A 27,317-nucleotide genomic window follows, 5' to 3' on the forward strand; every position below is an offset into this window, starting at 1 on the left:
CTGTCAGATACACAGACAAACTAATTAATAGATATTATCCTCCTTGCTGGAAGCAATAGCTGAAAAACATGCTTGTTCAAGCTTGTGCTTGTAAGACAAGATGCCATCTTGCTTGAATTAGTACAGCACTTCCAAAGGGAAATTGTAGTATTGGCCATATCTCTCAGTCTGAAACTTGAAATTATTGCTATAAGCTTCAATCCTTAGAAATCACAAAAGTAAAAGTCTAGCATTTAAAACTTTCAAGTATCATCATCACAATGTACTATAAATATCAAAAACTCCTCAACTTCATCTTAATATTTGAATGTTTTATTACTGTATGTAAAATAAATGTTTTCCCTGCTCTGAAATACATATTTACCTAAATATCTCTACAGATAAGATTCCCCATCATACCATGTCATATGGTAGCTGGTCAAGAATAAATAACATGTCACGTGTCAAAAGTCGATAAATGATATCATGCGTAGTTCAATGGACTCAGCAAATTATGTCTGGACCAGTCAATGTGCTGCATTTAACAGATCATTTCATCCGCCCAGCAGTTCATCTGGTGCCCCATGTACTTTTTTAATGTCTTCCCCTTTCTCTCTCTCCCCCTCTCTCGCATTACAATGTTTTTGTTTGAAATGCATCCACTCTGCTACAGCTACACCTGACCTCCACACTACTATGGAGTTTTAGAACCGCTGAAACTGAGAATTGGGGCCACGTATTGATATAGTTAGGCTGAGATGTTTGGAAACTGAGAGGTAGAAACTCATATAACAGCTTGCTGCTTCGGCCTTTGCCGTCACAACTTTTCATTCACTGATTCATCAGACTGTTTCACAGAAGAAAACAACCTGCATTAGCCCCGGCTACCAGTGCAGAAAGCAACATAGATAATCAATAACAAGCATTGCTTACCCTGTTGGTGTCTTCTTAATAAAGGGAAAATGGCCAAAATTATGATCTATGATCGTATGGCATATAAGTTAGCAAGCAAGTGCAAGTATCACAGTCATCTACTTATCTCTACTCGTGAAGTTACACCAGCAGCATCTTATTCAGGTCAAAACACACAAGACACATGGAAAGGTTTGGGTGCCCCCTGGGCCAATTATATGTTTTGTAGACGTGAAAAAAAAATAAACACAAGCCCTGCAATCTCGACAGATGACACACACCAGCTGCTGGTGACTGTGGTTTAAGAGTTCGAGCTTTTCAGCATACAGACAACAGAGAGCCCCAGAGGCCTCACACAGGTTCCACAACTCTGAATTGGAAGTTGAAGATGACTCTCACCGATGCAAATAGTCATGGATTTGTTTCTAAGGGCACCAGTTTTGAAGAGAAATCTTATAGAATCAGTGGCCATGTGAAATCTTTGATAATGTCATGTCAGACTGGACAAGAGAGGAAATAAGATGATGAAGCCATGAGCAAAGCTGAAATCACAACAGGCAGACGGTACAGGAAGTTAACCCGGCACTGCACACAGTATTCCAAAGATTCCAGTCATTCTATTCTGAAGTTGTTGTTTTTTTTCATATTGTGGGTCTTATCATATCTCTCACTGTGACTGTCTGTTCACTGAGGAAGTGTACCAAGCTGTTTCCTGATTCGTCAGCTGAGTTTCAGAAGGGGTGGAGCTTTGTTGGGCCAATGCTAAAATGGAATTCTTTCTCTGACACATTTTTTGCTCTTCACCCTCTGGTCTGTTGGGAAGGTATATTTAAGATGAACCTTTTTTATTTTCCCTTTTGGTATGTCTCCATTCTGCATCAGTATTCCAGTCAAAACACCAATTAGTGGCCCCAACTGTCTTCACCTCTGAATCCTGCTCATATATTCACAATGATAAATAAAGGTTGAATCTATACAGAAGTAAAAGTGTAGATCTGCATAGCCACAGTGGGGATTTCATGGTTTTTATATTTTCGGTGGCAAAACAAGTCAAATGGAGCTTATAACCTTACACAATATTTGTGTTTTGCTGTGTTGTACAGCTACTCACACCTGCTATGGCGCAGTCTGCCAATGCTGGGAGTCATGCCATTACATCATTGCATACCTAGATACACATTCTAACCCTGTTTGCTAAGTTCTTAGACTGCATTTACATAAAAGAATGGGTCTTATTCTTGACAAAATTAGTATGAAGAGGTTTATTGTGGCTCGAGGATCTTTTCCATTCATATTCTTTCAAAAAGCAAAAAGAGCCTGGACCACAGCCCTTCTGTCATTATACTACCAAGGTTTGCTGTTTCTGTCTTTATTCTGGTGTTGCAAACGTACTGTAAGTGTTTTTAAGTATGAGCCGACAGAAAAGTACAGTAAGTGATGTGGTGTGGCAGTTTGCAGGATACAGGCCCACAAAGGCTCCTGTGTTTTCACTTAAGAACATTGTTAATGTGAACGTCCAATCTGCTGGCACAAAGAGCCCTCTACTCATTGAGCTCACCATCCCTTCAGAGGATTGAATGCATGCTGCCTACGAGGGACAGGAGGCAAAATGCCCGGATCTGAGGGCAGGGCGGCAGGCTGGAAGACCATCTCGAGTCCATTGTAGGGGAATTTATCATCAACATCACGGCTGCTTCAGAAGGTAGGTTTAAGTGGAAGGAAGAGCAACAAAAGCCCTCATCCAAAAAGCAGAGAAAGGCAGAATTTGGCTGAGGAGGAAGGATTAGAATTAGGGTCCATCCAACAACAATGGGTGGGGAGATGTAACCACAGGGTTGGGTGGTTCAATCCCCGGCTTCTTCAGCATGTTGAAGTGCCCTTGGGCAAAGTAGTATCGTCCGTGATGGTCAGTGTGCTTTGAGTGGACTATTAGGTAAGACAAGAGCAATAATTGTGCAGTTAATTCATGTCCTCACCACTGCTCAGCTGCCTGGAAATTTTTTTTAAAGCAAAACATTAAAGGGCCAGTGGTCGCTGGCTGTTGACCCTGCAGCTGACCCCATGTTGCCATGGGAGGCGAGACAGCCAGGAATGTCTACTAGCAGCAGCTAACACAATCTATTGCTGCTTTCAGACAAGACCTGTGGGTAAAGTCTGGAGAATTGGATACAGACTTAAACCGGAGTTTGCTTTTCAAACAAGCACACGTGGCGGGATGTTCTCTGCACAGACGCGTACACAACACAAAACGTAGAGGATCTGCGGAGATGCATGTCTGAGAGCAGGTTATAGCCGTATTAGTAATTATAAGATCTTGGGTGTGGTACCACTGTTTCAATTGTAGTCATATGATCAAATAGATCCTCATCAGGAAAGCAGCTGAGTCAGATTATCTAATTATCCACATGGGAATGAAAACTTGGCCGCTCTCTGAGACATCAGGGAAAACACAGGAAATGTACAACCAATATGGTGGGTTCAAATGCTGAACCAGGATCAGTGCAGGATGTTGACAACTTTTCTGTACTGATTTTAGCTAGGTGGCACATGAAATATGTGGCTATCCTGGAGGTACGTTTACAACCTGTCTAATCATCTGACTGCCCATGGTTTTTCTTCTTCTCAATGTTGTCTTTTTGGTGGGATGGGGAATCACTAGAGGGGCACACTCTCATCAGAATTGATTGAAACCAAAGGAAACCAAAATTGCAGAAGTCTTTGATCATAAGAGCAAGCATTGGTACGCTGATTGTTGTGCATTTATGGTTAAATATCACAATATTACAGACCATGTAAACCCACTGAGGATTCTGCTCTGCTTCTTCTTGCTCCTGCAGTGGACCGTGATCCCCATGAGGATGATCCTGGCTTCAGATAATGGAACTCCAGTGTTTACACTCCTCACATTGATTTAAACTAAATATGGAGGCTGAGATTCTGGGAAAGCTGCAAACCCGCAACCCCAACCATAAGCTGTCGGAGGGCAGAGGTCACATGTGCTGAATAAATCCACTCACACCAAATGTGTCTTTAATACAATGCGTGTATGTGTTTGTGCGTGTGTGTGTGTGTGTTTGTGTTTAAAATGTACAGGAAACTATTCATGAGTAGCGCTGCCCCACCCAGCCAACGACCCACTTAAGATCCCTGACCCCCCTCGACACTCACACATGCACACAAACACACACACACACAAACAGTCTGCCTGACTTCAGAGGACATTTCATTGGATTACATTCATTTCCAGAGATTTACTCTAACCATAACTACTACCTGCCCTTACTATAACCTAGGGCTGCCACTAACGACTATTTTTCTATCGATTAATCTGTCGAGTATTTTACCGATGCGTTGATTAATCGAAACCATTAATTTCCCTCCCAAAAAATCGAATTGACCATTTCATTTCATTTACGAAGCGCCGCGCCGCACCGCGCAGCACCAAGGAAAGTCAGGCGCCTCCTATCCACCCCCGTTAAACCTTTGTGCCCCCGTTGACCCCGCCCCCCACATTTATTGCCTCCTCCTATTGGTCCACAACATACCAACATAGGGGCTTCCTATTAGCTAAACCTACATGTCAATCAACTGTTGTGAATAACATTGAAGATACCACGGTCAATTTTTACCGCTCCGCGCGAGCGTATCGCACCAGGAAACACACTGGAAAATGATTTTAAACAATATTAATGACATATTTTATATGATATAAATGATCAAATATGCATCCCGTACTTTGAATTCCCCTTATGTTGTCCTGGAGTTTTAATTTCCCCAATTACATAATTAAATGACCCCCTCTGCCCATCCGCTACAAGCACAAAAGAAGATAGAAAGAGAGAAAGAGAGGGGTGGGGGGGTTATGAAGACCATCATCATTTACCCCCAAACCAGTCCATTGAACGGGTTACATACATTACATACACGGATTACATATTTTTGCATATTAACGGGAAACTCTTAAATAAACTGAAAACAGCAAGCAAAGACTGGAATATGTTCTTTGTCAACACAAATCTATTGCTACCTGGTGAACATAAACTGCTCAATTCAAATGTGGCATATCTTCATCCGAATAATAAATTCCATATATTTACTGCTAAATGTTAAAGAAATTATGATCAGAACAGATTTGCTCAGTCCTTAGTTTTTCCTGTTTTATAGAGACTGCAGCACTCCGACTGCAAGTGTAAAACTGAAGAAATGAGGGAGTAATGTGCCCTTCAATGGCTGATTGGAATTATACCCTCACTCATTTGAATAGCACTATATCCACAGCACAACAACCGAACTCTAAAGAAATAGGACACCCGGGGACAGATCTGTAAGTACAAAGCCAGTCGTGAGAACGACTGAGGAGAGGGTCATGATGCCAGCCATTAAATCCTGCTTCTCTAGTGAGTTGGACTGAGTCAACATCGTTTTTTCTTTTGTAAATGAGACATCTCGTAACTCAAACACCAACACTGGTCTTGGCCGCTGATGCTTAAACTGGACAGCCACTGAGGCTGTTCTTCAAGAAAACTGTATAAAATTACTCACTGTTTACTACTGGTGGACAACATGGATAAACCACAATGTATAATACTGACTATTTTCTAGAAATCTAACTGAAAAACTGATAGAGATAAAATAAGCAGGAACATCTAAATGTGGTCAATTGATTTTAATTTCCAAGTACCTTACAAATTGATGTAAAATTGATTTCACCAAAGAGGACGCTGGCACTAAGATTCACCATATTCCCACTAATGATCTAATATCACCTTAATAGAGCTTTTTAGTGTTGATAAATTTGTAGCTATTGTAAATATCAACATATTTTCCAAACTGTCCAACCAATGTCTTTCACATTAAATCTGAGATGAGCCATGCAGTCAAAGAATCAAAAAGCCTTAAAACATTTAATCTGTTAAATGGAGTCTGGTTTAGTGAGGCCACATTCTGTGTTCTCTGCAGAGAGCAAGTAAAGAAAGAATACTGCTTACTCAGACCAAACAAACCCATTACTTTCATAATTCTGTCCTTGTTTGCTAATGGATGTGTCCCTGAATGCTTCCCTCATAAATTGTAAAAAAAACCTGCCGAGCGCAGACATGTAGTCGTGCATGTCCTTGTACACGCATGCTAAAAAATGCAGATGTTGATTCTCAAGTCCCATTGTCAAGTTGCATGTGATACAGGTAAACACACACAAACCTTAGGAGTGTTGTCGTTTTAACACCATATGTTACTTAAGACTATTCTTGGGTTATAGTTTGTAATATACATAAACAAACAAATAATTGCCCCACACTTATGTAAGGTTCTCTTCACATATCATCAGATTATTACATAATTTCCACATTTCAGTCCTGTTTGTTTTATTTTCATTTTCAATTAAATCTGTTTTGATGTTACTTCCTGTGAGTAAGTGATGATTAAATGTTTTCTCTGTTTAAACTGAATACATATTTTCTCATTCTACTTTGGACAGGAAACTTTATTAGAACTGACAGCGCACAGCCTACAGCACAGATAACCATACTGTCTGTGCATATCTTCTGTTATAAATAAAGTTGTGTAAGTTGGATTTTCCCTGCACAGGGGTTCTCCTTTCCTAGCTCCTTACAGCTTCTCCGTCACATCTGTCCTTGACCCTGTTACATATTCCAACGGGGTCAGGGAATAATGGTTGGAAAAGGAGATTATTTGGACTTTCCGAACGCACCCTGTGTCACCCCAGTGTCTACTGGTTCATTTAACATGGGAGTGGAAGCTATTTGAATCAATTCCCATTGTAGACAAAAGCCGGCTGTTAGTGTGTCAGTGGGTTTTTTGACCAGTGGAAAAAGGGTGTCAAGTCATGACCCCATCAAACTAAATGGTATTGGTGTGGACATAGGCTCAAGGAGAGATGGGCATGGGCACAGAGGTCTAGTAAGCTTACTTCCTTCTAACTCCACAGCCCTAGATTGTTTTTCCTTTTCAAATTTCTAATCTTCGGACCCAGTTGATGCTGCCACGAATGACATCACTGGACATCATTTATCATGACTTCAGGAGACACAAAAAACTTGATAGAACCTCTTCTAGAGGACTAGGCCTTGTAACAAGTAATTCTGTTTACAGTTTAAACTTCATTTAGCACTTATATACAACGGAAGACAACGATGTGACATATTTGTGTAATAAAATACACTCCACTTCCTAATAAATAAATTCTGGGAAGTGCTTTCTCATTTTCTTGGATTCACATATTCTTACACACTTCCACACAAACTTGTTCGGGGTTTCATTGTTTTGCTGAGTGTCGCAGAATCTTTCACAGTGAGTCAGAATCAGGTGCTTCTGCAACGGCTGCATGACGCTGTATTTTTTAGTGGGTGAGGAGCAGCAAGGCAACATTCATGTTAATCTAACTGTTTATTTTGTGGCGTTCCTACAGCCCTGAGTGGCTGCCAAGCTAAACCAAACACACACACACACACAGGAGAGAAAGAGACATTTACTCACAGAGAAAATCACAGAGAAATAGGCTGAGACACCCATGGTGGCCTGACATGACCACTAGCCCTCCCCTACTCTCGGTGTCAGTTTCAGGTTACACTCTGTGATTCTCTTTCATTTCACTCCCCTGTCCTTTCCTGTTCATTTCTTATTCATCCGTCTGTGTGTTAGCACAGAGTTTAAGTATCACAAGGCTCCGCAGCCCAGCGAGGCTTTGAGAACCTCTTCTCCTCCCCCTTCGCCTTCATGTGCTTGAGGCCAAATGACAACTCCACTAACCAGGTCCCGTCTGTTAACTGTCTCATTACAAAAGTCAAAGGTCAACTGCATATCTCAGTCAGTTAAAATCGGACACCAAACCAGGGAGGGTGCGCTTCTGACCTATTCAACCCCATTCATTCTCATCATTTAAGTTATATTGTCTTTGAACTTAGAGGAATTATTTTTATTATATTTCAGGATCACATATTATACATGTTCGAAAACTCTCACTCTTTCTCCACTAGAATCCAAAAACACACCTCCAACCATGAGACACTGAGGCAGAATCCCAGAGAATAACAAGGAAACCAATGTCTTCACCACAAGAGCATGATGAAATGCAACAACATGGGCCATTAAGTTCTGACCAACCATCCACCAGAGAGAACTTTTGCTCTTTCTTAACTTCAACGTCAGTCAATACACCGATAAATACAACCACAATGTGACAGAGCGGCTCCATCACACACACGCTTACACAGATGCACACACACACCAAACACTCTTCCCCACCCTGTCCCGATTAATTTTTCTTCTTTTCAATTCATTTTGTTTTCAAATTTTTACTTCGGTTAATCATTTCCTTTGTTTGCACCTTGGGACACACCATCCTTTTCCCCCGCTTTTGAAAAGATGGAAAAAGAACCCCCGGAGCCCTCGATTTCTCAGATATGCCACAAATGCAGCATTTGTCTAGGAGTGGTCAAAATGCACACTGGGCACTGTAGAACATTGGGTACGTTGCTATGAGAAATGCATTGGGGTTAAAACTGACTTTCTGAATTCTGTGGACACTCCTACAAGCAGCTTGAGTCCGCCTGCTGCTGCAGAGTTACAATCGCACTACACAGACGTGTTGAGGAGATATACCTCTGCAGATATCAGACTACATGTTATGTACCTGATTATGTCACAGACTGACAGAGCCGCAGAGCATCAAGAGCCGATGTCAGGGTCAAGTGTAACAATTGCTGACGCAGCTCTGGAGAGGTGGTGAGCGTAGTGGGAGCTGGTGTAGGCCCTAAATCCCTCTGATCCCCTCTGTCAGCCGCTTATTGCTGCTAAGAGTAATCTAATGACACTGATGTGCAAAAGTCATCACATGTTAATGTTTAAAAAAGGCACATAGTTCCACATCTATTACTCTACATTAATATTATATGAATTGTTGCTGTTATCATTAATACCATCTTTGTATTCCATAATTATCACTCTTATTGTTTTCATTTCACTAGTCAGAGCTGAAACCTGATGCTACACAACTGTTCCTAGTCTGATTCTCCTCTCTATTTTTTATGCTGATACTGATGCCTGGGATTTGGGGATCAGCCAATAGAGAACATCGATGTAATACCAGTGATTCAATAATGAGTAGGAGGGGTAGGGTGGGGTGGGGCACCTTCACTCCAAACATTGAGACTAGAGTGAAGGGTGTTTGCAGTAAAATGGTGTCAGCACAACTATCAAGAGATCTTGATCTTGCCCTTGTCCTATTTTCACTGAGAAACGTCCATGTCACACGCAGCAACCTCAAACCAGGCATAATGTCCCTCACACATTCAGTATGGCTGCTCTCACCTGTTAATGTCAAAACGAAAACCAAGAAGTTCGCACATGCAACACACCCAGTATCTCTTAGGCATTAGTTGTAGAACATTGGTAAACAAGTAGTACCTCCAAACTGCTGACCTTTTGATTTTAGCTCCCTCCAGTGAATTTAGTTGCATAGTTCTGAAACATAGATTGACCCTCTATTTACAGATATCCGATCATATAGTACTATCCTACAGGTTAATCCCTAATGCAGAACACAGATCCATTCTAAGGCCCGACTGTCACTCTGCTCCACTACTGACATCCTGAAAATACTAAATCGGTTTGCCTTGATTCCCAAGCTATGAAGCTGCTTTTGATGCCATATCAGTTATTATTCCAGGACACACAATATAACACACACACTGACTCACACATTTCCCCCCGTCTTCATCTGGTGTATTTCCAGCCCAAGGTTTTTTAATTCCCACCTCTCTAGGTGGCTGCAGGGCTATGTGTCTCTGGGCTTGGTGGTTATGGGGGTTATATCTGATTTATAAGAGCAGAGATGGAGAGGACTGTATCCATGCATGATGAGCCCAACCTGATGGAGGTTATTGATGGTGATATATAGCAAAGGGGGAAGGACAAGCAGGACAACTGCTCGGTAACCACCGAGAGGGACAGAAGCAGCTGACAGGCTTTTCATTGCAAACATGACTGATGGTGAGAGAGAGGATGCGATAGATGGAATTTTAAACTGTTTTGTTGGCTGAATTCATCAGAAAACTTAACAGTGTTGATTGTTTGCTTGAACACCAAACCCACAAGGACCTGCCAGGGTGTGTGAGTGCAGGTGGCTTCCTCTCTGTCTCTTGCTTTACTTCTTTGTGGACAGAAAAAGACAAGAGACAGACGCAAAGTGCCATTGTTATTGTGTTATTAACTCTGTTATAGTTATAGAGTATACACAATGTCAGTGGAGAATGCTTTTTGTATTTGTATGCTACAAGCTGTCTACAGTGGTTCCATTTAAAACTGGCCATGATCTTTGCTTAGATTTTCCAACCACATTCATGCTCCCCTGAGGAAAAACCCTGTTGATGATACCAACGATGCTATTAGGTCTTATCCACTACAGGAACGTATCCTATAACATGAGAACCTGTACATTCTATGTTCTGCCTTGTTGTCAACTGATTTCCTGGTCAGTAACTTTTGGGTCAAACATCAATCAGCCACAAAGTTACTTATTATAATGTTGTGGTTGATCACTGTACATACAAACACATACTTATTGCCACAAGCCTATGCCTACACACACACCCACACACCCACATATACACAGATGTGAGGAGTTGGTAGAGGCTTTAGGGAGTGCTCAGTGATTCAGGGAGCAAACATCAAACAGATCCAGTCGAGGAAGAGAGACAGAGCAAGACAGACAAACACAGCAGGGGAAAGAAAAAGGGTGAGACCAGGAGGAAGAGAGACATGTCAAGAGTGAAGCAGCAGAGAGATTTCTCGTGGGATCTGAGACTTGTGAGGAGGGCAGCATTGCTTCCACTGAGCAGCAAGGATCTCCCGACAGTTCTGGTGGAAGAGGAATGTGCAAAAAAGCTTACTCTCACGAGAAATACAACAAGATTCTTCCAAAGGCACATGTCCATTATTTGAAGAACACGGGCAGGAAATCTACAACCAAAACTTTACAACAAACATGACCAAGTCAGATTTCACAACTGCTTTGTAATTCGTGAGTCACAAATTATTTGCTGTCTTGCTGGTTTATGATTCTGGTGAATCATCTGGATGAATTATACTTTTGTGCTCGTTGTTTTTTATAAAATGAACTGGTTTCTGTAGGTGCTTGTCATGCGTGACAAGTGTCACAGCCTGTTACACTAAGTCATAGCTGTGACTCTCTTCATCACTCCAGCAATGCAAAGTAAACTCGAAGCGATTTCCCAAAGGTAGCATGCTGTAAACAGGTTTTCACTGAGTTTCTTTGTTTTGCTTACCTGAGTGGAAGTGAACAAACATTCTGTCATGACACATGAAGCGCTGCTGTTTCAGAACTCCACTGACATGTCATGGGTGAGCGCAGGGACAATTATTCAGCTGTGCGGAGCTAAACACCTTGTCAGGATTTCCAAATCTTGGCAGACAAGAAACGTGTTCTGATCATTAGTTGGAAGACACTTGCAGCCGCTCTGAACTCTGAGCTGAATCTAAATGAGAGACATGCAACAAGCAAACACAGCCAGTCATCCATGTTTCCCCTGAACCAGCAGTGGTTTGGACTGAAGACACCGTGGTCACAAGGCAGAAGCACAAGGCCAGTAATATCTCTTCCTCTTATTCCACTGGAACCGGATTGCGTCAGTGTTTGTTGTTAAATTAGTGCGGTTTCAAACCAAGTTCTTCTAATATGTTCAGCTGAGGAGTCAGTTTACCCCAGCGCCAGCATTTTTACAGAAACCAAAAAATGTTGGCAAATCGTTTTTTTGGAGGACTCCTAATAGGCCTTACAATGCTTCTGAGGATATAAACAGATTCCAACAAAGGCAGAAGGAGTTGTTACCCGAGACTGAACGGCTGAATCTGGGGATAGACCGTGTGTCAATAGGAATTCAAGGGAAGCAGTGCCCTTTAACACCGTGAATGTAGAGGGAGCACTGGATTTTCGACGTTCAATAATAGGCTGATAGAAATGTGACCGATCAGGAATTTGAGAGGAATTTGAAGGATTTGAAGAAATGGTGATGTTGCAAGTGCTGTTCAGTCAAAATGACACTAGGCTCAATTGTCCTGTATAAGACTACTCATTGTAAGATTGAGTGTTCTGGAGTTCAGTCTGAGTCAGCCAATTCTAGAAAAATAGCAGTGGCTTTTTAAGGCCTTATGTCCTCTATCAATGCATATTGTCACTGTGACTAAATGCATGGTCTTTCACACCGGATATGGCTGTGGATCAGGAGACAGAACAGGTCATCCACTATCCAGAAGGTTGGTAGTGTGATCTCCAGCTTTTTAGGTCAACATGCTGAAGAGTCCTTGGGCAAAATACAAGATATCAAAGCAAAGCGAAGAGCAAATGTACGTTGTTGAGTTTTGTTGATTCCTGTTAGTCCTGGGAAGAAACAAATACAAGCCAGATCCAAATCTAAATACTAAACCGGACAGGCCTGCCACTGCAAAATGTTTTCTACCACTGCTTCAGGATCAGGGCTGTCACACATTTTGAATCCTGTATCTTTGTACCATGCTGACCTGTGCTCACTTTACACGTTTACAATAAACACCATCAGTAGTTATCAGTTTTCAGAGGTTACTAGGACCTGAACAGTACTGAAGTTGACTTTGTGTTAGTTTGATTAACTCAAGAGTTTATGAGACATATACAAAAGTCACACACAAGATGAGACGTAAAGTGACACGCACAGCCAGGACATCAGGGTTGAAGTGACTGCAACGGTCCAGATTAATGATCCAACACCATCGATTAATAATTATATACTGTCCATGTGATAATTTGTGTGAAGAGCAACAGAGACGGGCAGACACACACACTCCTGCAGACAGGAGAGAAGTTCTTTCTGCCGATTATGATGCAACGGAGTGTTGGACAAAGACTGAGTGTACCTGCTACAACAGATTATCAAATCCCCCACAAAAAGGTGTAAATTCTCAAATCTAACATGAAAAAATGTATAATAGAGATACAAAAAACAATCGAAGAGTGCAATATACTAGGGCCATGATTTGATGCCACCCATTTTTGGCACAATACGGTTCAGCGAATCACCTCGAAAGTATTCAGGTCCGCTTGTTATAGTTGTAGGTCCACTTCATTCTCATAAACTAGAATGGTTAACCAAAGAAACCTGAGTGCATTATCTGTCGTCTTACATAGCCATCCTGCCGGGTAAGATGGCACTGATATAAAGTGGTAGATAATCCAGTAAAACACAAAACAAGGGATCCGACAGTAATGAGCTTGCAAGAGCGATGACTAATTAAAAAAGAGACCTGAATAAATGAGTGGAGGCACATAATGAATGCAGATGCTCCCACTCAGGTGCACTGCATGGTGCAATTAAGCAGTTAACATCCCATCATGCTCTGTGGCATATATACAAAGATGCTGAGCAGGCCCGGTTGATTCAGAATATATATTAAGACGACAAGAAAAGATCTAAGTGGCTTTGAAGGAGGGTTCATTGTTGGGGCGTAGATGGCGGCAGCTTCAGTGAAAAAGACGCTCAAATGGCTGTTTCAGTAGGAACAGGGACTAAAGTCACATCTGAATTTAGATCTAGGATAAGACATCAGACAACCGGGTTGGAAACTGTGGTCGACTGAGAATGTCAGGGCAGGACGTGATGAGACTGTATCAGGAGTCCATTCACACTTGCATATAGAAGGGTGTTATGGAGCCACTGGTCTACAGACATCACAAAAAGTGATGTGGTCAGAAAAGTCAACCATCTCCATATTCTTTACAAGTGGGCAGGTGTATGTGTGGCAGAAAACAGTCCAGGTCTGAATGCTTTGACCTGCAGTGAGGGGATCGAATTGCTCTGTTGTACAGGGGCATTTTTGTGCTGCCATGGTTAGGCACCACTTGAAACACTCACTGCAAATCAATACAAAGTTCTTCAGAGTGATCCCATTTGACATAATGAAATGTTAGCATTCTGATGGAGTAACAGTGCCCCCATCCACAGGGCAAGAGGATTCACTGAGCAAAGGAGGGGAAGATTTGAAAATGATGTGACTCATGTACTATGGCCTTCACAGAAACCAGATCTCAACCCAACCTAAACATCTATGGGAGATTCGGGACCTGGCAGAAAGGTTTTCTGGTTGACAGCCAGAAAGAAATAATGAGTCAAAAAATAAAGCACGGTCCAAAACCCCAGCTTCCTGGATGAGAGTTCTGTATGTGTCCTGCTCAGTGTGTCACTCTCTATCCTTCATCACCCGACTTCCTGAAGCTTTACTGACACGACAGTCGTTACATAACTTCCTAACTCACAATATACCTGACTTATATTAAGGGTGCATAGAGACATTAAAAATCACCTTGAAGAAAACATGGATTCTTTTAGCCCTATTTAGACTAGAGCAGTGGGGTGTGTCCGTCTCCTTTGGTCGACAGCAAATGTCTTTTGGACCTGGGGGATGAAGCAGGTAAAAAAAAAAATAATAATCTTGGCAGAGATTTATTTTAGCTTTATAGGGCTTCTGTAATCTACATATTTCTCAATAAAATTATGTTTAATCAAATTACCACAAACTAAGGACACACAAAACCTGGGGCCAGTATTATTCCAGCTCACTAACTTTCTCTGGGTCTGTCATGAAGCTCTGCCGGTTGCACGACACTTTATGGGGATTTGGGCGCAAAAGGCTCTACACAACAAACAGAAGGTCAAAGGTTGGGGGGGGGGGGGTTCTAACACTGCTCAACATGATCTCATGTCAACCCTGCATCGCAACTTGTAAACTTGTACTTGATGCGTTTTGGCTGCCTTCACACCTGCATTCACAGCTGTCCACTTGTCACAACTGCCTGCCAGAGGCTGTCTGTGTTTGCATGCAAGCATTTAACAGCGCTTGTATATTACATGTCGTGTGCATGCATCCATGCATGCTGAGGGTCCACGGGCACATTCTGTGTGTATTCATACATACCAATGAGCAGCGGTTCTGGGCTATTTATAGAGTGGCTATATTAGCTCACCATATGTGTCAGCTGCTGCTCTCAAAATGGCCACAGACAGTGTGAGCAACAGCAGGAAAACTAGGTGGGAAAGTAGGGAGAACAAATGAAAGTGCCTGCTCCCAATCTCAAGGAGTGTGTCTGCGCTGCGGCTATGGGTGTGTGAGAGGCTGAGAGCTGCAGGGCCTTTCTGTCGTCAAACAGGCTCACAAAACACACATGTGTTTAAATGTACATGGAGTAGATTTGGACACAGACACAGACACACAAACACACACACACACACACACACACACACAAACAAAGAGACTTGCAAGTGCACACATGCAGCACACCAACAAGTAGAGCCTGTTCAGCGCAGGAGAGCGGATTCTGAGTCACAGTTGGTTGTCAAACTTGCGTCCCACTGACAGCAGACTTGTTTCTCAGTAAATCTCTCCATCATTGGACTGTATGTGTGTATGTGTGTGTGTGTGTGTGTGTGTGTGTGTGTGTGTGTGTGTGTGTGTGTGTGAAGAGACTTGGAGAAAGAGAGAGAGGTGAAGGGCAAGAGCAGCATAAAAAAGGCCAGGGAGCTATTAAATCCCACCAATTTTGTGTGTGTGTGGTGTGTGTGCGTGTCTGTGTGTGTTACAGGAGAGGCAACCAGATGTATTTGTGAATTGCCTCTCTGCTCCTCCAGCAGGGCAGAGATGCAGAGAGGTGGGCGTTGATGAGCGCAGAGGGAAATCTCTATGCCGTCCAAACAAAGCAGCCCCTCAGCCTCTCGCACCGCCTATCTCCCTCTCTCTCTCTGCATCTATCAATCTCCATCTATCGCTAGGTTTTTTTTTTTCACTCTGCAGATTCCAACTCACTTGATGAAGCAGCGAGCCCCCTCGAATGTGTATCCTTCCTCCCATCCTGTTGGTAAATCTGAAAACGGGGAGGGGAAGAAAAACACAAGGCACAGGAACGTAAGCATCTGTGCGGAGAGATATGAAGATAACGCGCGCGCGCACGCACACACACACACACACACACACACACACACACACACACACACACACACACACACACACACACACACACACACACACCTGCACAGCAATGCAGTGTCTGGACCACGAATAGCTCATTTGGCTTGTGCCCTTTTACACATTTAAGGGCCCCCCTCCCCAGTTTGAAGAGCAGCTATCGCAGGGGTTACTCAATCGTGCGCCGCCTCAGCCTCCAGCTGTTTGCACACACATCGCTCAGCTGCATAACAACATGCCGCCAGCCGATGCTCCTCAATGCAGATGTGCATTTTTATACACATTTTGGCCTCGCACCACTTTTGCTGCATTGTTCTTTTTAAGCAGCCGCGGCGCCAGTACGTGCGTGGAGGGACCCGAGTCTGCAGCACGTACTGGTTTCAGTGGGGAAAACATGTCAAATGCCGCTGCAGGGAATCGGCTCCAGGACGTCACGTCACGTCTACGTGACGGAACTTTTAAAAAGTGTGTGGCGAAGTGTCCAGGTGGAGGGAGCCGGGGAGGGGGGGCGGTGGAGGGGACGCCGTGCGTAATGGTCCGCCGGAGCAGCGAGCGGAGAGGGGAGCGGAGAGGGGAGCGGAGCGGAGGCTGTTGCTTTGCTGCAGAGAGAAGATTTCTCCCCTCCGCGTCTTGCACGGCTCCGCAACTTGTCGCCCCCCTCTTCTTTTTCTCCTCGACCATTACGCACGGATAACCTTCCCCTGACGCCGCATGCGTGCGTGTGCGCGCGTGTTTTTTCGCAGGAGGAACGAAGGTAAGAAAACCCAAACAACCCGACGGATCATTTTTACCTGGAGTTTTCCTGTGCCCCGTGATCACAGCTTCTCCAGTCACAGGATGCAGCCAGGTCGTGCTCTTCGCTTCTTCGCTGTTAGTGGAAGAAAAACGGGAGGAAAAGGTGAACAGAGCAGCCGAAAAGGGACAAACGTCGGAGAGATAAAGCAGTGCGTATCCGTAAATCCATGTGTCCGCGTGATATTTACTTGATGAAGAATATGCGTCCATCCCGAGTCACCCCATAACTCCAAGACGAGGGAAGGCAGGAGAGCCAGTCCGGCTTAGGATCCGCCGCCATGTCTATCTGAGAGCTCTGCTGCTCTGGGTTACTACACACAGGCGCTGGAGTGCGCGGCGCCGTGCCAAAGCGCGCGCACCAGGAAATCCTCGCGCGCGCCTCGAGGAGACGGGCGCGCGAGTGGAGGATAAAGGCACAAGCAATGATTTTCTGCCAAATGGGGGGGAGGAGGTGGGGGTACTTTGTTTTTTTGGCAGATGTTTTGAGTGAGTGACCAAATTGTCCTCACATAAAAGTTCACTATTATGAAGCAGTTGCTTTAAGTCTCAGTTGTAAGTTTCTAACCAATCAAACCATCAATAGTTACACTCTACAAACTAAGCCCCTAATTAGGTAATATGAGTTATAAAATGCTCTTAACGTTTTTGATAACATGCTCAAGTAAATCAAATAATGTGCAGCATAATTAAACATAAATGAGGGGTTAGTATGGAAAGCATAGAAGGTTATGTATAATGTATAACATATATGTGTAGAGTACATGTATGTACAGTTGGTCTGGGTAAATGTATTTGTTTATGCATGAATGCCGATTTCTCTTCTTCTTTGAGTAGCATATACAGAACATATTTCTTCCATGATGTGTTCACATGGAGCTTCTTTACTCCCACGTTGTTGTCCCTTTGCATTTATGTATGAGACATTAAAAATATCTCATTGAGAAAAATATAAGTTATTTATCTGCCCTGAATTACACATACATTTTTCTTACATTTCTTTATTCAAAAAACGTGCAGACTCCATTTGAACGAGATCAGCCTTCCTTTGCAAATGTGAAAATACATTTATTTGTCGGATGTTCAAATTCACCCATCCAGCAAATCTTTCCACATTGAACCAAATCGTTTATTATTCAGACATAACTTTTAGTTTACATTGTATTGACATTGTTGATGCTAAGGGTTAGCAGTTCATAGACAATAACTATTGAACAAATTTAAAATGTCAAGAAATGTTGAAAGTCTTTTTGTTCTGTGGTTTAAGTGCAACCAATGTCGCATCATTTCAACCCTTGAAAGAATTTGTTTCATAGAGTTGCCATGAATCCTCTGGTTAACTAAATAGATAGATGGATGGGGTTTATATGTACAGATGCAAACTATATCATGGGATACAGGCACTGCTCAAAGTGATCACTGCTCAAAGTGAAGATGGAGAACGTCACTGCTCAAAGTGAAGATGGAGAACGTGGGAGTGGACCAACACCTGGCTGCATGGACAACGGACTACCTCACAAAGAGACCACAGTATGTGAGGCTCCATCACTGTGTGTCTGACGTGGTGCTCTGCAGCACAGGTGCCCCTCAGGGTACGGTGCTCTCCCCTTTCCTCTTCACCCTCTACACCTCCGACTTCACCCACAACACCACACACTGCCACATCCAGAAGTTCTCTGATGACACAGCCATCGTTGGATGTGTTCCGGAGGGGAATGACCTGGAGTACAGGGCGGTCATCACAGACTTCGTCAGCTGGAGTGAGCTGAACCAGCTTCAGCTGAACACCAGCAAGACGAAGGAGATGATCGTGAACTTCCGGAAAAAAGCATCATACTTAACACCAGTGAACATCCAGGGATTGGACATAGAGGTGGTGGAGAGCTACAAATTCCTGGGTGTTCACCTCAACAACAAACTGGACTGGTTGGACAACACACATGCCCTCTATAAGAAGGGCCAGAGCCGCCTCCATCTGCTGAGGAGGCTGAGGTCCTTCGGAGTGTGCAGGGCTCTCCTCAGGACTTTTTATGACTCTGTTGTGGCCTCAGCCATCTTCTACGCGGTGGTCTGCTGGAGGGGGGGTAGCACGGACAGAGACAGGAGCAGGCTCAACAGACTGATAAGAAGAGCGAGCTCTGTCCTGGACTGTCCTCTGGACTCCATTGAGGAAGTGGGGGACAGAAGGATGTTAGCCAAGCTGGCGTCCGTCATGGGCAACACCTCTCACCCCCTACATGACATTGTGGGGTCCCTGAGCAGCTCCTTCAGCAGCAGACTGTTACACCCACGGTGTAAGAAGGAGAGGTTCCGCAGGTCCTTCATCCCGGCCGCAGTCAGGCTCTACAACACCAGCACCACCTGATAATGTTGTAGTCCCTGTCGATTATCTCTATCTCCACTCAACCTCTCACCATAGCTGTATTTGTATTTTTATTTTTCTTATTTATGTTTGTATTTTTTGTTTTACTCAGTCCACTACCATGCACAATATTTATTTACAACACTTTACATCTATATTTATATCATGGTCACTTAAAATGGTTACATTGCATTATTTATATTTCCTGTATGCTATGTTGTAGTATTATTTATATTATGGTCACTTACTTTTTAATTATTTTTCTGTATCATGGTCACTACTGTTGCAATATTACTTATAATATTTTTGTTTTCATTACAATAACACTTACATCATTCCACTTTATCCCCAGCACCTGCTTTTGCACAGTGTCTGTTTTGCAGGTTGTTTGTTATCTGTTTGTTATCTGTACTCTTATTATGTGTAGTCTGAGTAGTGTACATATTGTGATCTTTTTTATTTGTGCTTCGGCACTGTTACTTTAATTCTGTTTTCCTTTATTGCTGTAACAAGTGAATTTCCCCATTGTGTGGATAAATAAAGAAATCTAATCTAATCTAATCAATAAATACACACTATTCTGCCAGACTACACTATATGTTCTTTGTGCTGTGCCCAAATATACACTCTTATTGGTTGAGAGGGTGTTTGTTGTTCCTGTTGTGTAATATCAAACGCTATATATAACATTTAATTTCCATAGCCTCTGCTGTAGCATATCCAGAACTCATACACTAAGAGCTTTAGGGTTTTTTGGCGATGATGTTTTGAGCAGTGTCTCCCACCTCCTCTATAGGATTTCAGCTGCATCAAGCTCAAATCATCGTTTGTACATTGTGTATTACTAAACCACCTTTCAGCAACATCCTTCACAAGGACTGAGGGTTTAATCCTCAAAAATTCCACTTTTTTTTGCAGCAAAGCTCTTGTGAGAGCTAATTACAGCCCCGGTGCTCAGAAGCGTGGCTCCTTCAGGAGGCCCACGCCTGTTGCAGATGACAGCAGACGAGTTTGCTCAAATACTGATCACTGTTTTTTTTCTTGTCCAATCGCAGCAGGTCACACTTAAAGCCAAGCCGGCTGGAAATCCCCCCCCGCCACCCAAACAAACCGCATACCAGCCCCCACCCCACACACAGACACACACACCCTACAATCCAACAACACACACACACGCCACCTAATGAGGCTAGACAAAGCATACACACGCTGCTAAGTCCATCCCAGAGGAATAGCTCACAGCCCCACACACACACACACACACACACACACTTACAGACACACTCCATTAAGGCCCCCACAGATGCACACACACACACACACCCAGAGGTCAAACGGTCTTCCAGGAGGAGGAGGATTCCTTCAACTGTTAAGTCCTGCCCAACTGAAGCTCCTTTCAGACATGCGCTGAATTCCAGACAATGTCTGGAGGTTTTTCATGCTGTATGTGAAGCGGCAAATGTCGAGCCTCCAGAGTTTCTGTGGAGTTTCTCCTGCCAGCCCCCCTTGTAAAAACTCAACAGAACGTCGGAATGGGCCGACGTGGGGACACAGCAGGAGATCTTTTGGAGGATTCACCTTGAGGAGGGGGCATGTTGATGACTTTCTAACATGCAGCAGACGCAATAATGATGGAGACAAAAAAGATTCATGGTCTCTGTAGTTGCAGGAACATGTTCTGTAGTCAGATTTCAATGGGAGAAGGGATTGGAGAGGGGTTGATTTGAAGCTCTGCCAGAGGAAAATCATGTTTGTACAGATGTCAATACAATGTTGTGGTACGGAGAATAATGATCAGTGCAAATTGTGTTATTAGTGATGTATAATAAACAGTTAAGCTGCTGAAGTTACTATAATTAAGGACAGATAAAATTGACAATATTATGATTTTATGGTTATAAAAACATCTGCCTTCTCTATAGGAAGCCAGGTTTGATTTAACGTGTTTGGTTTAGATGTTGAATATAAAAGGACGGTCACGAAAAGTTTCTAACTCTCGTTGTAACTGAGCAAACATGACGTGTATACCATCTGATTTTTTTATTGGCAGGACAGTCACATTCTCTGGGGGACTGAACTTTCTTATTTTTTTTATCGTCATGATATACTGCATTAATATGACCATTGAACAGTATTACAACAACAGTTGGTGTGTGCGTGCATTCAAAGAATCCCAACTGGACAGGAGCTAAAGATTTGTCTCGGGTCTGTGTGTGTGTGTGTGTGTGTGTGTGTGTGTGTGTGTGTGTATGTGTGTGTGTTCGTTCACCCCCTGGGGGAACCATCCGCAAAGCCATCTAATTACTAATCCCCTGTGTTAAGGGCAGGTCTTTAGCTGATTAGATAACACGTCAGTGCACACAGGCTTGTTAGACCCTCGTTCAGACGGTTGAGGTCAACAAAGGTCAAACCAGTATTAGAGTGTAATGTATTGACTGTACCAATGTCAGGCCTCACATTTATAACCCATATCTTGCCAAGTGCATGGATGGCAATGCATGGTAATAAGTGAAGTGACAACAGCTTATGTACCTCTGCAAGGAGGCCACAGAGGAGTGATAATGATTGGTAGATTAACTGATTACGCTGATAGCCCTAGTTACACATCTTAAATACTTGGATGCAGTACTTCAAACCCCGCCCCCCCCCCCCAAGATACCCATTGGTGGTGTCACTATATTTCAATAAGATTCTGTATCAACTTGAAGCTGCACTACTAAGTTTATTTGATAAACAATGGGTCATATGGCTTGTTTTCGTTGTAGCTTTACTTCTCCATGGAGTGGACAAGTAAGAGAAACGCATTATAGCTGGTGAAGATCATAATCATAGGCTGTCAGAGGTGTAAGTTCAACTCAGCAGAAGTTCTTGATGAATTAGTTTGTGGTCAAATATGGTTGTTTAATTATAGCTTCTATATAAATATTGCAATCATTCTAATCAGGTTAGTTTGTTGCAATAAACTCATTCAAATACACAAGTCGTAGTTTCAGTCTGTTCTTTATGTCTCATCAAGGAGCTATGACCACTGTATCTGATCCGGTTTTCTTGGGTTTTACATGTTGGCTCTTTCCCTTCAAACATCCTGGTCTTATTTTTCATCATGTGTTTTCAAGATGCATCAAACTATTTTTTGTTGTTTTTCAAACATTTCAAGAGAATAGTTGCTCCAGCATTAATGCTGCTTTCTATACTGAAAAGGAGATGGTTTGTGGAGACGTACTGTGTTAAAAGATTCACAAATAAACGAAGTACTGAATAATGACAACGTATTATCAAACATGAATGAATGATAATGATAATAATGAAAAGTGTCCCAATACATGTCCAGCTGAATCTTAATTATATTAAGTAATTAAGTTATGTATTTCTTCCAACATGTTCATGCTTTATAGAATGTTCTAATTTTACACTTTACAGTAAATATAAAGTTTACATAGAAACTATCAGCCTCTAAAGGGCTGCAATGTCCATTACACCTGACAGTACAGGAGATCAAATCATGACAAAATTGGTATACTACCAAATCACAACATACATTATCTCAAGGTAATTTACATACTAAGGTCCTAAGGAGATCTTACAAAGTTATAGAGAAACTGAACAGTCTTCACAATGAGCTAACATGTAATGATGCAGAGAAGAAACTCTCTTAACTGGAAGAAACCTCTGGTAGAACCAGACACAATGTGGGCGGCCATCTGCCTTGACCAGTTAGGTTGAGTGGAGAAAAATGGGGAAGAGAGGAGATCATCATATCTAAGCTCTGGCAGACTTGGTTGTTATAATGAAAATAGTAATATATGATATTTGCAGATAGAGCCCGTCATTAACAACTATTTTAAGATATTAGGCTCAGTCATTGTCTACTGTCTTTGCTTTCCCGCAAATGTCCTCATTGTTTAAATAGCAAATCTACTTGCACTGATCCAAGTGCTTGGGTGTCTTGGTCTTAAAATTAGATGTATTCAAGTGCATTATTATCGTGAAGCAGCAGAAAGCAATTGATTCATAACAACAGGGTCTGAAGTCAAGGACGCAGTATATCCCTGTTATTTCCGTAATATGCATCAATTTATATGACATAGATGTCAGCTTGCATACTGTCACTTTGTGCAGGATTAAATGAGTTTCCTCTGCAAAGAACCATTCTCTCTTAGAATCTGGCATATCCTCCATAATAATAGCAATGTGCTAAGGTTAAGTTAACTTCTATTGAAATTCATACATCTACAAAGTTTACAGCTGAACAAACCTGTTTGTTCAGCCAAAGCACAAAAATAATAACACAAAAAGATAGAAACTACAGAGGTGACAGTGTTGCATAGGACTACAGGTTATTTAGGGGGTCTGTGGTAAATACCATGACCTTAGTTACATGAACTGAACTCCATAGAGTCTCCGCACTTTCTATGAAGGAGGTAACGATAATATAATAATATACGTTTTTATGTATAGCACCTATCTAAACAAGGCTACAAAGTGCTTGACACAAAAAAATCATGGTGAATGTGTGAACGCAAATGTGCGAATATGAGCCTCTGTCTAGAATATCCCCTTCTGGGTTCATCGCAAGCGAGTATGGGGGGTTGATGACGTTTCTAACACGCCACAGACGCAAAAACTAAAAAAACTAAAAGTAAACAAATAACTCCAGGTGAAAAAGTGGAGCCACACACCTATGATGATTTCAAGAGAGTCTCTGCTGATAAGAGCTGGCGACGGTGTCAATGTGCTGCGGAGAGTATACGTTACTTCCTGTCTCTGTCTGCTGCTCCACCCCTCACCTGAACCATGCGGAGGATTTGTTGCTGTGTTGAACCCGTCTGTACAGATAACTTCCCACTGCCTTGTGCATGTGAGAAAAGCAAACTCAATTTAAAGTCTGGACCCAGTTTTCTGGACTTTATCTAAAGCAATAGAGACCTGAGTCTTGGTCTTGAGGTAAAGAATAGTGAAATTCATAGATAGGGGTGGTCAGCGGGTTACTATAGTCATTCAAAACATTCCCTCTGTTGACATTCATAAAAACACTTAATCTGAGCAGTTGTAGTTGAGATATATGTCTCAACTGTTGTACTGACAAGAGGACTGACATCTCCATCTGGCTTGAATTATTCACATGAATCTAGCTGCCAGTGTTTTTACAGGCCATGTCTTTTTTTTTACCTGAACAGAGAATGCAGAAACTTTGCAGATGTTAGCTGTGGTGCAGCTGGTGTGTGTGTGTGTATTTGTGTGACAGCTCTGAAGGCACCAGTATATTCTGAGAGACCTGATTGTCAGATGGTTGAACAGTATCTGACACCCTTCTCCCCACACCTTTCTAATGTCAAAATTGGGGGCCAGTCATACCATGGCCGGCTTGTCACTCTCTCATGCAGTCACACTGCCTTGCTGTTCCTGCAAACAAACAACCCCCTTAGGAGCTTTCACCAATGAGTTAAACCCTGACTTTGAAGCAGGGGTACTCGATTAAGATTCAGAGCGGTCAGGATAGAGAAAACATTCTTAAGCAGAGAAACATCATCAAGTGAGCTCTAGATTGTACTGTAAGGATTTAAAATCCTGGCTGGGAGGGTGTAGTACCATTAAATTGATTATGGACATAAAAGTCTGTCCAGTATAAGAAACTCATTGAAAACAGATCAAAATGTGTTTTTACTTTTCTCGAACTGATTCTCACTCTCTATTCTCCTTCCTCTCGTCCCTCCATTGTGGTGAGTAGATACATCGGGGTCAGAATAATTGTTGGATATCACAGATTTGTTCAGTTGAGTGTTATCGCATGAGGTGATTTACAATGCATGCAATGGTTCCCGGGATTTTCCTGGGCCTTGAGCCAATCCCAGCTGACAATGGATGAGAGGCAGGGTACATTCTGGACAGGTCACCAGTCCATCAGAGGACCAACATATTAGTATAGATTCAACTTTATATCATTGCACAGAGTACAAGTACTAAAATGTAAATAAATAAGATATGTACAGTAAGAAATAGAAATAGAATATGAAAAGTATTGATAAAAAGAATAGCAGCAATAGAAGTACAATGAATACACTATGAGCAAGATAAATATATAAAATAGAAACTAATAAAAGTCACACTTTCATTACAATGTCAATTTCGAGTCTCCACTTAACAAATTACTGAATGAATTAAGGAATAAATAGAACTCCATTAAAATTCTGTTAAAATTCCAGCTGTAATAAAAATATCAGTTCAGTTTCTGTGGGGTGAAGATACTGAGTTACAAATGTGGTAAAAAAAACAACTTTTAAACTGTTAAAAGAGCAGTTTTGTGTTCATGGGTTTAACTAACCCCTGTCTAAATATGTGTAGTCAGAATATTTGGAAGAATAAATTCAATAGTGGGGTTTCATAAAGAGTGACAGACACAGCCTTTCTTTGTTTGCATTGGAAAGTGTTTGCACTTATGTTACAAGCTATACACTTCAATTACACATTTAAATTTGATTATTTAGCCTTTTCCCCTTCTGCATTGCCAAAGTGATATTGGGCAAGATACTGAGCCCCGAATGGCACCTCATAGAAAAAGTGCTGCCCATAGATGAACTGTATGAATGTGTGTGTGTAAGGGCAAGGTATAAAAAAAGTACTGTAAAGCATGGTCATCAAGACTAGAAAAGCGCTGTATAAATACAGACCATTTACATTTACCATTTCCTAAGAAGTTTTCTAAGAAAGGTCAACATCAGAATTATGACGCATTCTTAAACTGTTCATATCTGTGTTCTTATATTGATGCACGTATAAATTAAGATAAGCCAGTCGGCATTGGTAAACACCCCTCCAGTGCCCTTTAACGGGCACGAGACTGCAGTGCTGTGTGCACACATAGAAATCACAGAAACTAAGAGGACATTTAGGAAGCCAGAAATAAATACTGAAAATGAAAGATAAGGAGTTGTCTGAGCTGGACCTGTGCACCATTGGAAATACAGCACTGCCAGGGGAATCCTCATCTGAGCATCTTCGGATAGTCGACCTGAGCTAGATGAAACCCATGGGGACTGGACATGCCGAATCGGGATCAGACAAGATGTTTTTAATAATATTCAAGTACAGCCCGATGCGGGGTATGCACATAGGGAGCTTTGCATCCACCGACCTTTTAGATTTGAACTAAAGGCCTGAGTAGTATAACTATGGACATAACCAGCAGTGTGACTTTTTCGGACTAAATATTCTCCTTATCAACATTATTATAGTAATGTAATCTCATTGCACAACTGGATTAAAAGTAACTAATAACTGATCATTTTACACAAGCATTTATTTTTCGAGGATTCTATTCTTGCCTAAGAACAAATCCCAGATATGAAAACATTGGTGAAGGAGAGAATCTTTGTAAAAACTGCGTACGTGGGTTTTATGAAGACATTTGTACTTTAGAAAGGTTGGTGAATAAGGCCCTCTATGTCCAATTGGATCAAAAGAAGAACCAACCCTTCCCCGCCTCTGAATGGCTAATCTCTTACAGGTGTCTGCTAAAGTTTAGGATAGCTTCGATGCTAACTGGTGGAACAGACTCGACCGGGCTTTGCTGGCATCAGCTCTGCCAGCAAATGTTGTTGTTCCCGGATGTTACAGACCACTTTCAGGTCCAGATGGTCTTACTGAACTTGCAGATATGTTACACACACTAAATAACTCTTCTTATTGGAGGATATGGTTTATGATTGATTATCTCCATCCGCAGATACATTAGCAGTAATGTGACTCAACCTAACACACAGTACTTAATTGAGTACAAACTTTCGCCGAGGCCAAACAGTCCCTTGAAATTCAATCAACCCGCAGCAAATTGCATACACTCATATATTTTAGTCTTCTAAGTATTTTGCATTTTTCATTAAGATCCATTAATAATTCCTGGAAAACCTCTGAAAATGTAAAAAACATTACCCCATTTCAAATGGAAATTTCCTCTTCGTAAAGCATCCTGTGTGTTCAAAAAAAATCAAGGGAGAGGAGCCTCGGACGTTGGGTCTAGACCCTTTCCATCATCAATTACCGTGAGTGCCCAACCATAACTAAAGCCACAATCTTTTCTTTACCTTAACCAAAGGGCTAGGTGTCCGGTTTGACAGTTGTGCAATTTGAATGCCTAGCACCCAACCCTATCCACCCCAAAATCTTCTTAACACATAAAAATATGTTGCCTCTGCACATTGAAAATTATGCAAAAGGGTTACCCAGTGCAGAAACTAACATCAAGGGG

The 27,317-nt window shown here is 42.2% G+C and overlaps 1 protein-coding gene across 5 annotated transcripts in view; it reads right to left on the minus strand.

The window, feature by feature from the left end:
- The window catches only part of LOC128428577 (pleckstrin homology domain-containing family A member 5), a 189,365-nt gene extending 172,322 nt beyond the window's left edge, over window positions 1–17,043 (minus strand). For all 5 annotated transcript variants that reach the window (XM_053414784.1, XM_053414788.1, XM_053414786.1 and 2 more), the window contains exons 1-3: window positions 16,902–17,043; window positions 16,710–16,786; window positions 15,760–15,817 (exon numbers count right to left, since the gene is read on the minus strand). In XM_053414784.1, coding sequence (XP_053270759.1) covers window positions 15,760–15,817; window positions 16,710–16,786; window positions 16,902–16,993 — 227 coding nt within the window. In that variant the 5' untranslated portion in view covers window positions 16,994–17,043. The remainder of the gene's footprint in view (window positions 1–15,759; window positions 15,818–16,709; window positions 16,787–16,901) is intronic.
- Window positions 17,044–27,317: the final 10,274 nt, after the last annotated feature.

Source organism: Pleuronectes platessa, chromosome 22 (genome assembly GCF_947347685.1).
Source record: "Pleuronectes platessa chromosome 22, fPlePla1.1, whole genome shotgun sequence".
NCBI lineage: Eukaryota > Metazoa > Chordata > Actinopteri > Pleuronectiformes > Pleuronectidae > Pleuronectes > Pleuronectes platessa.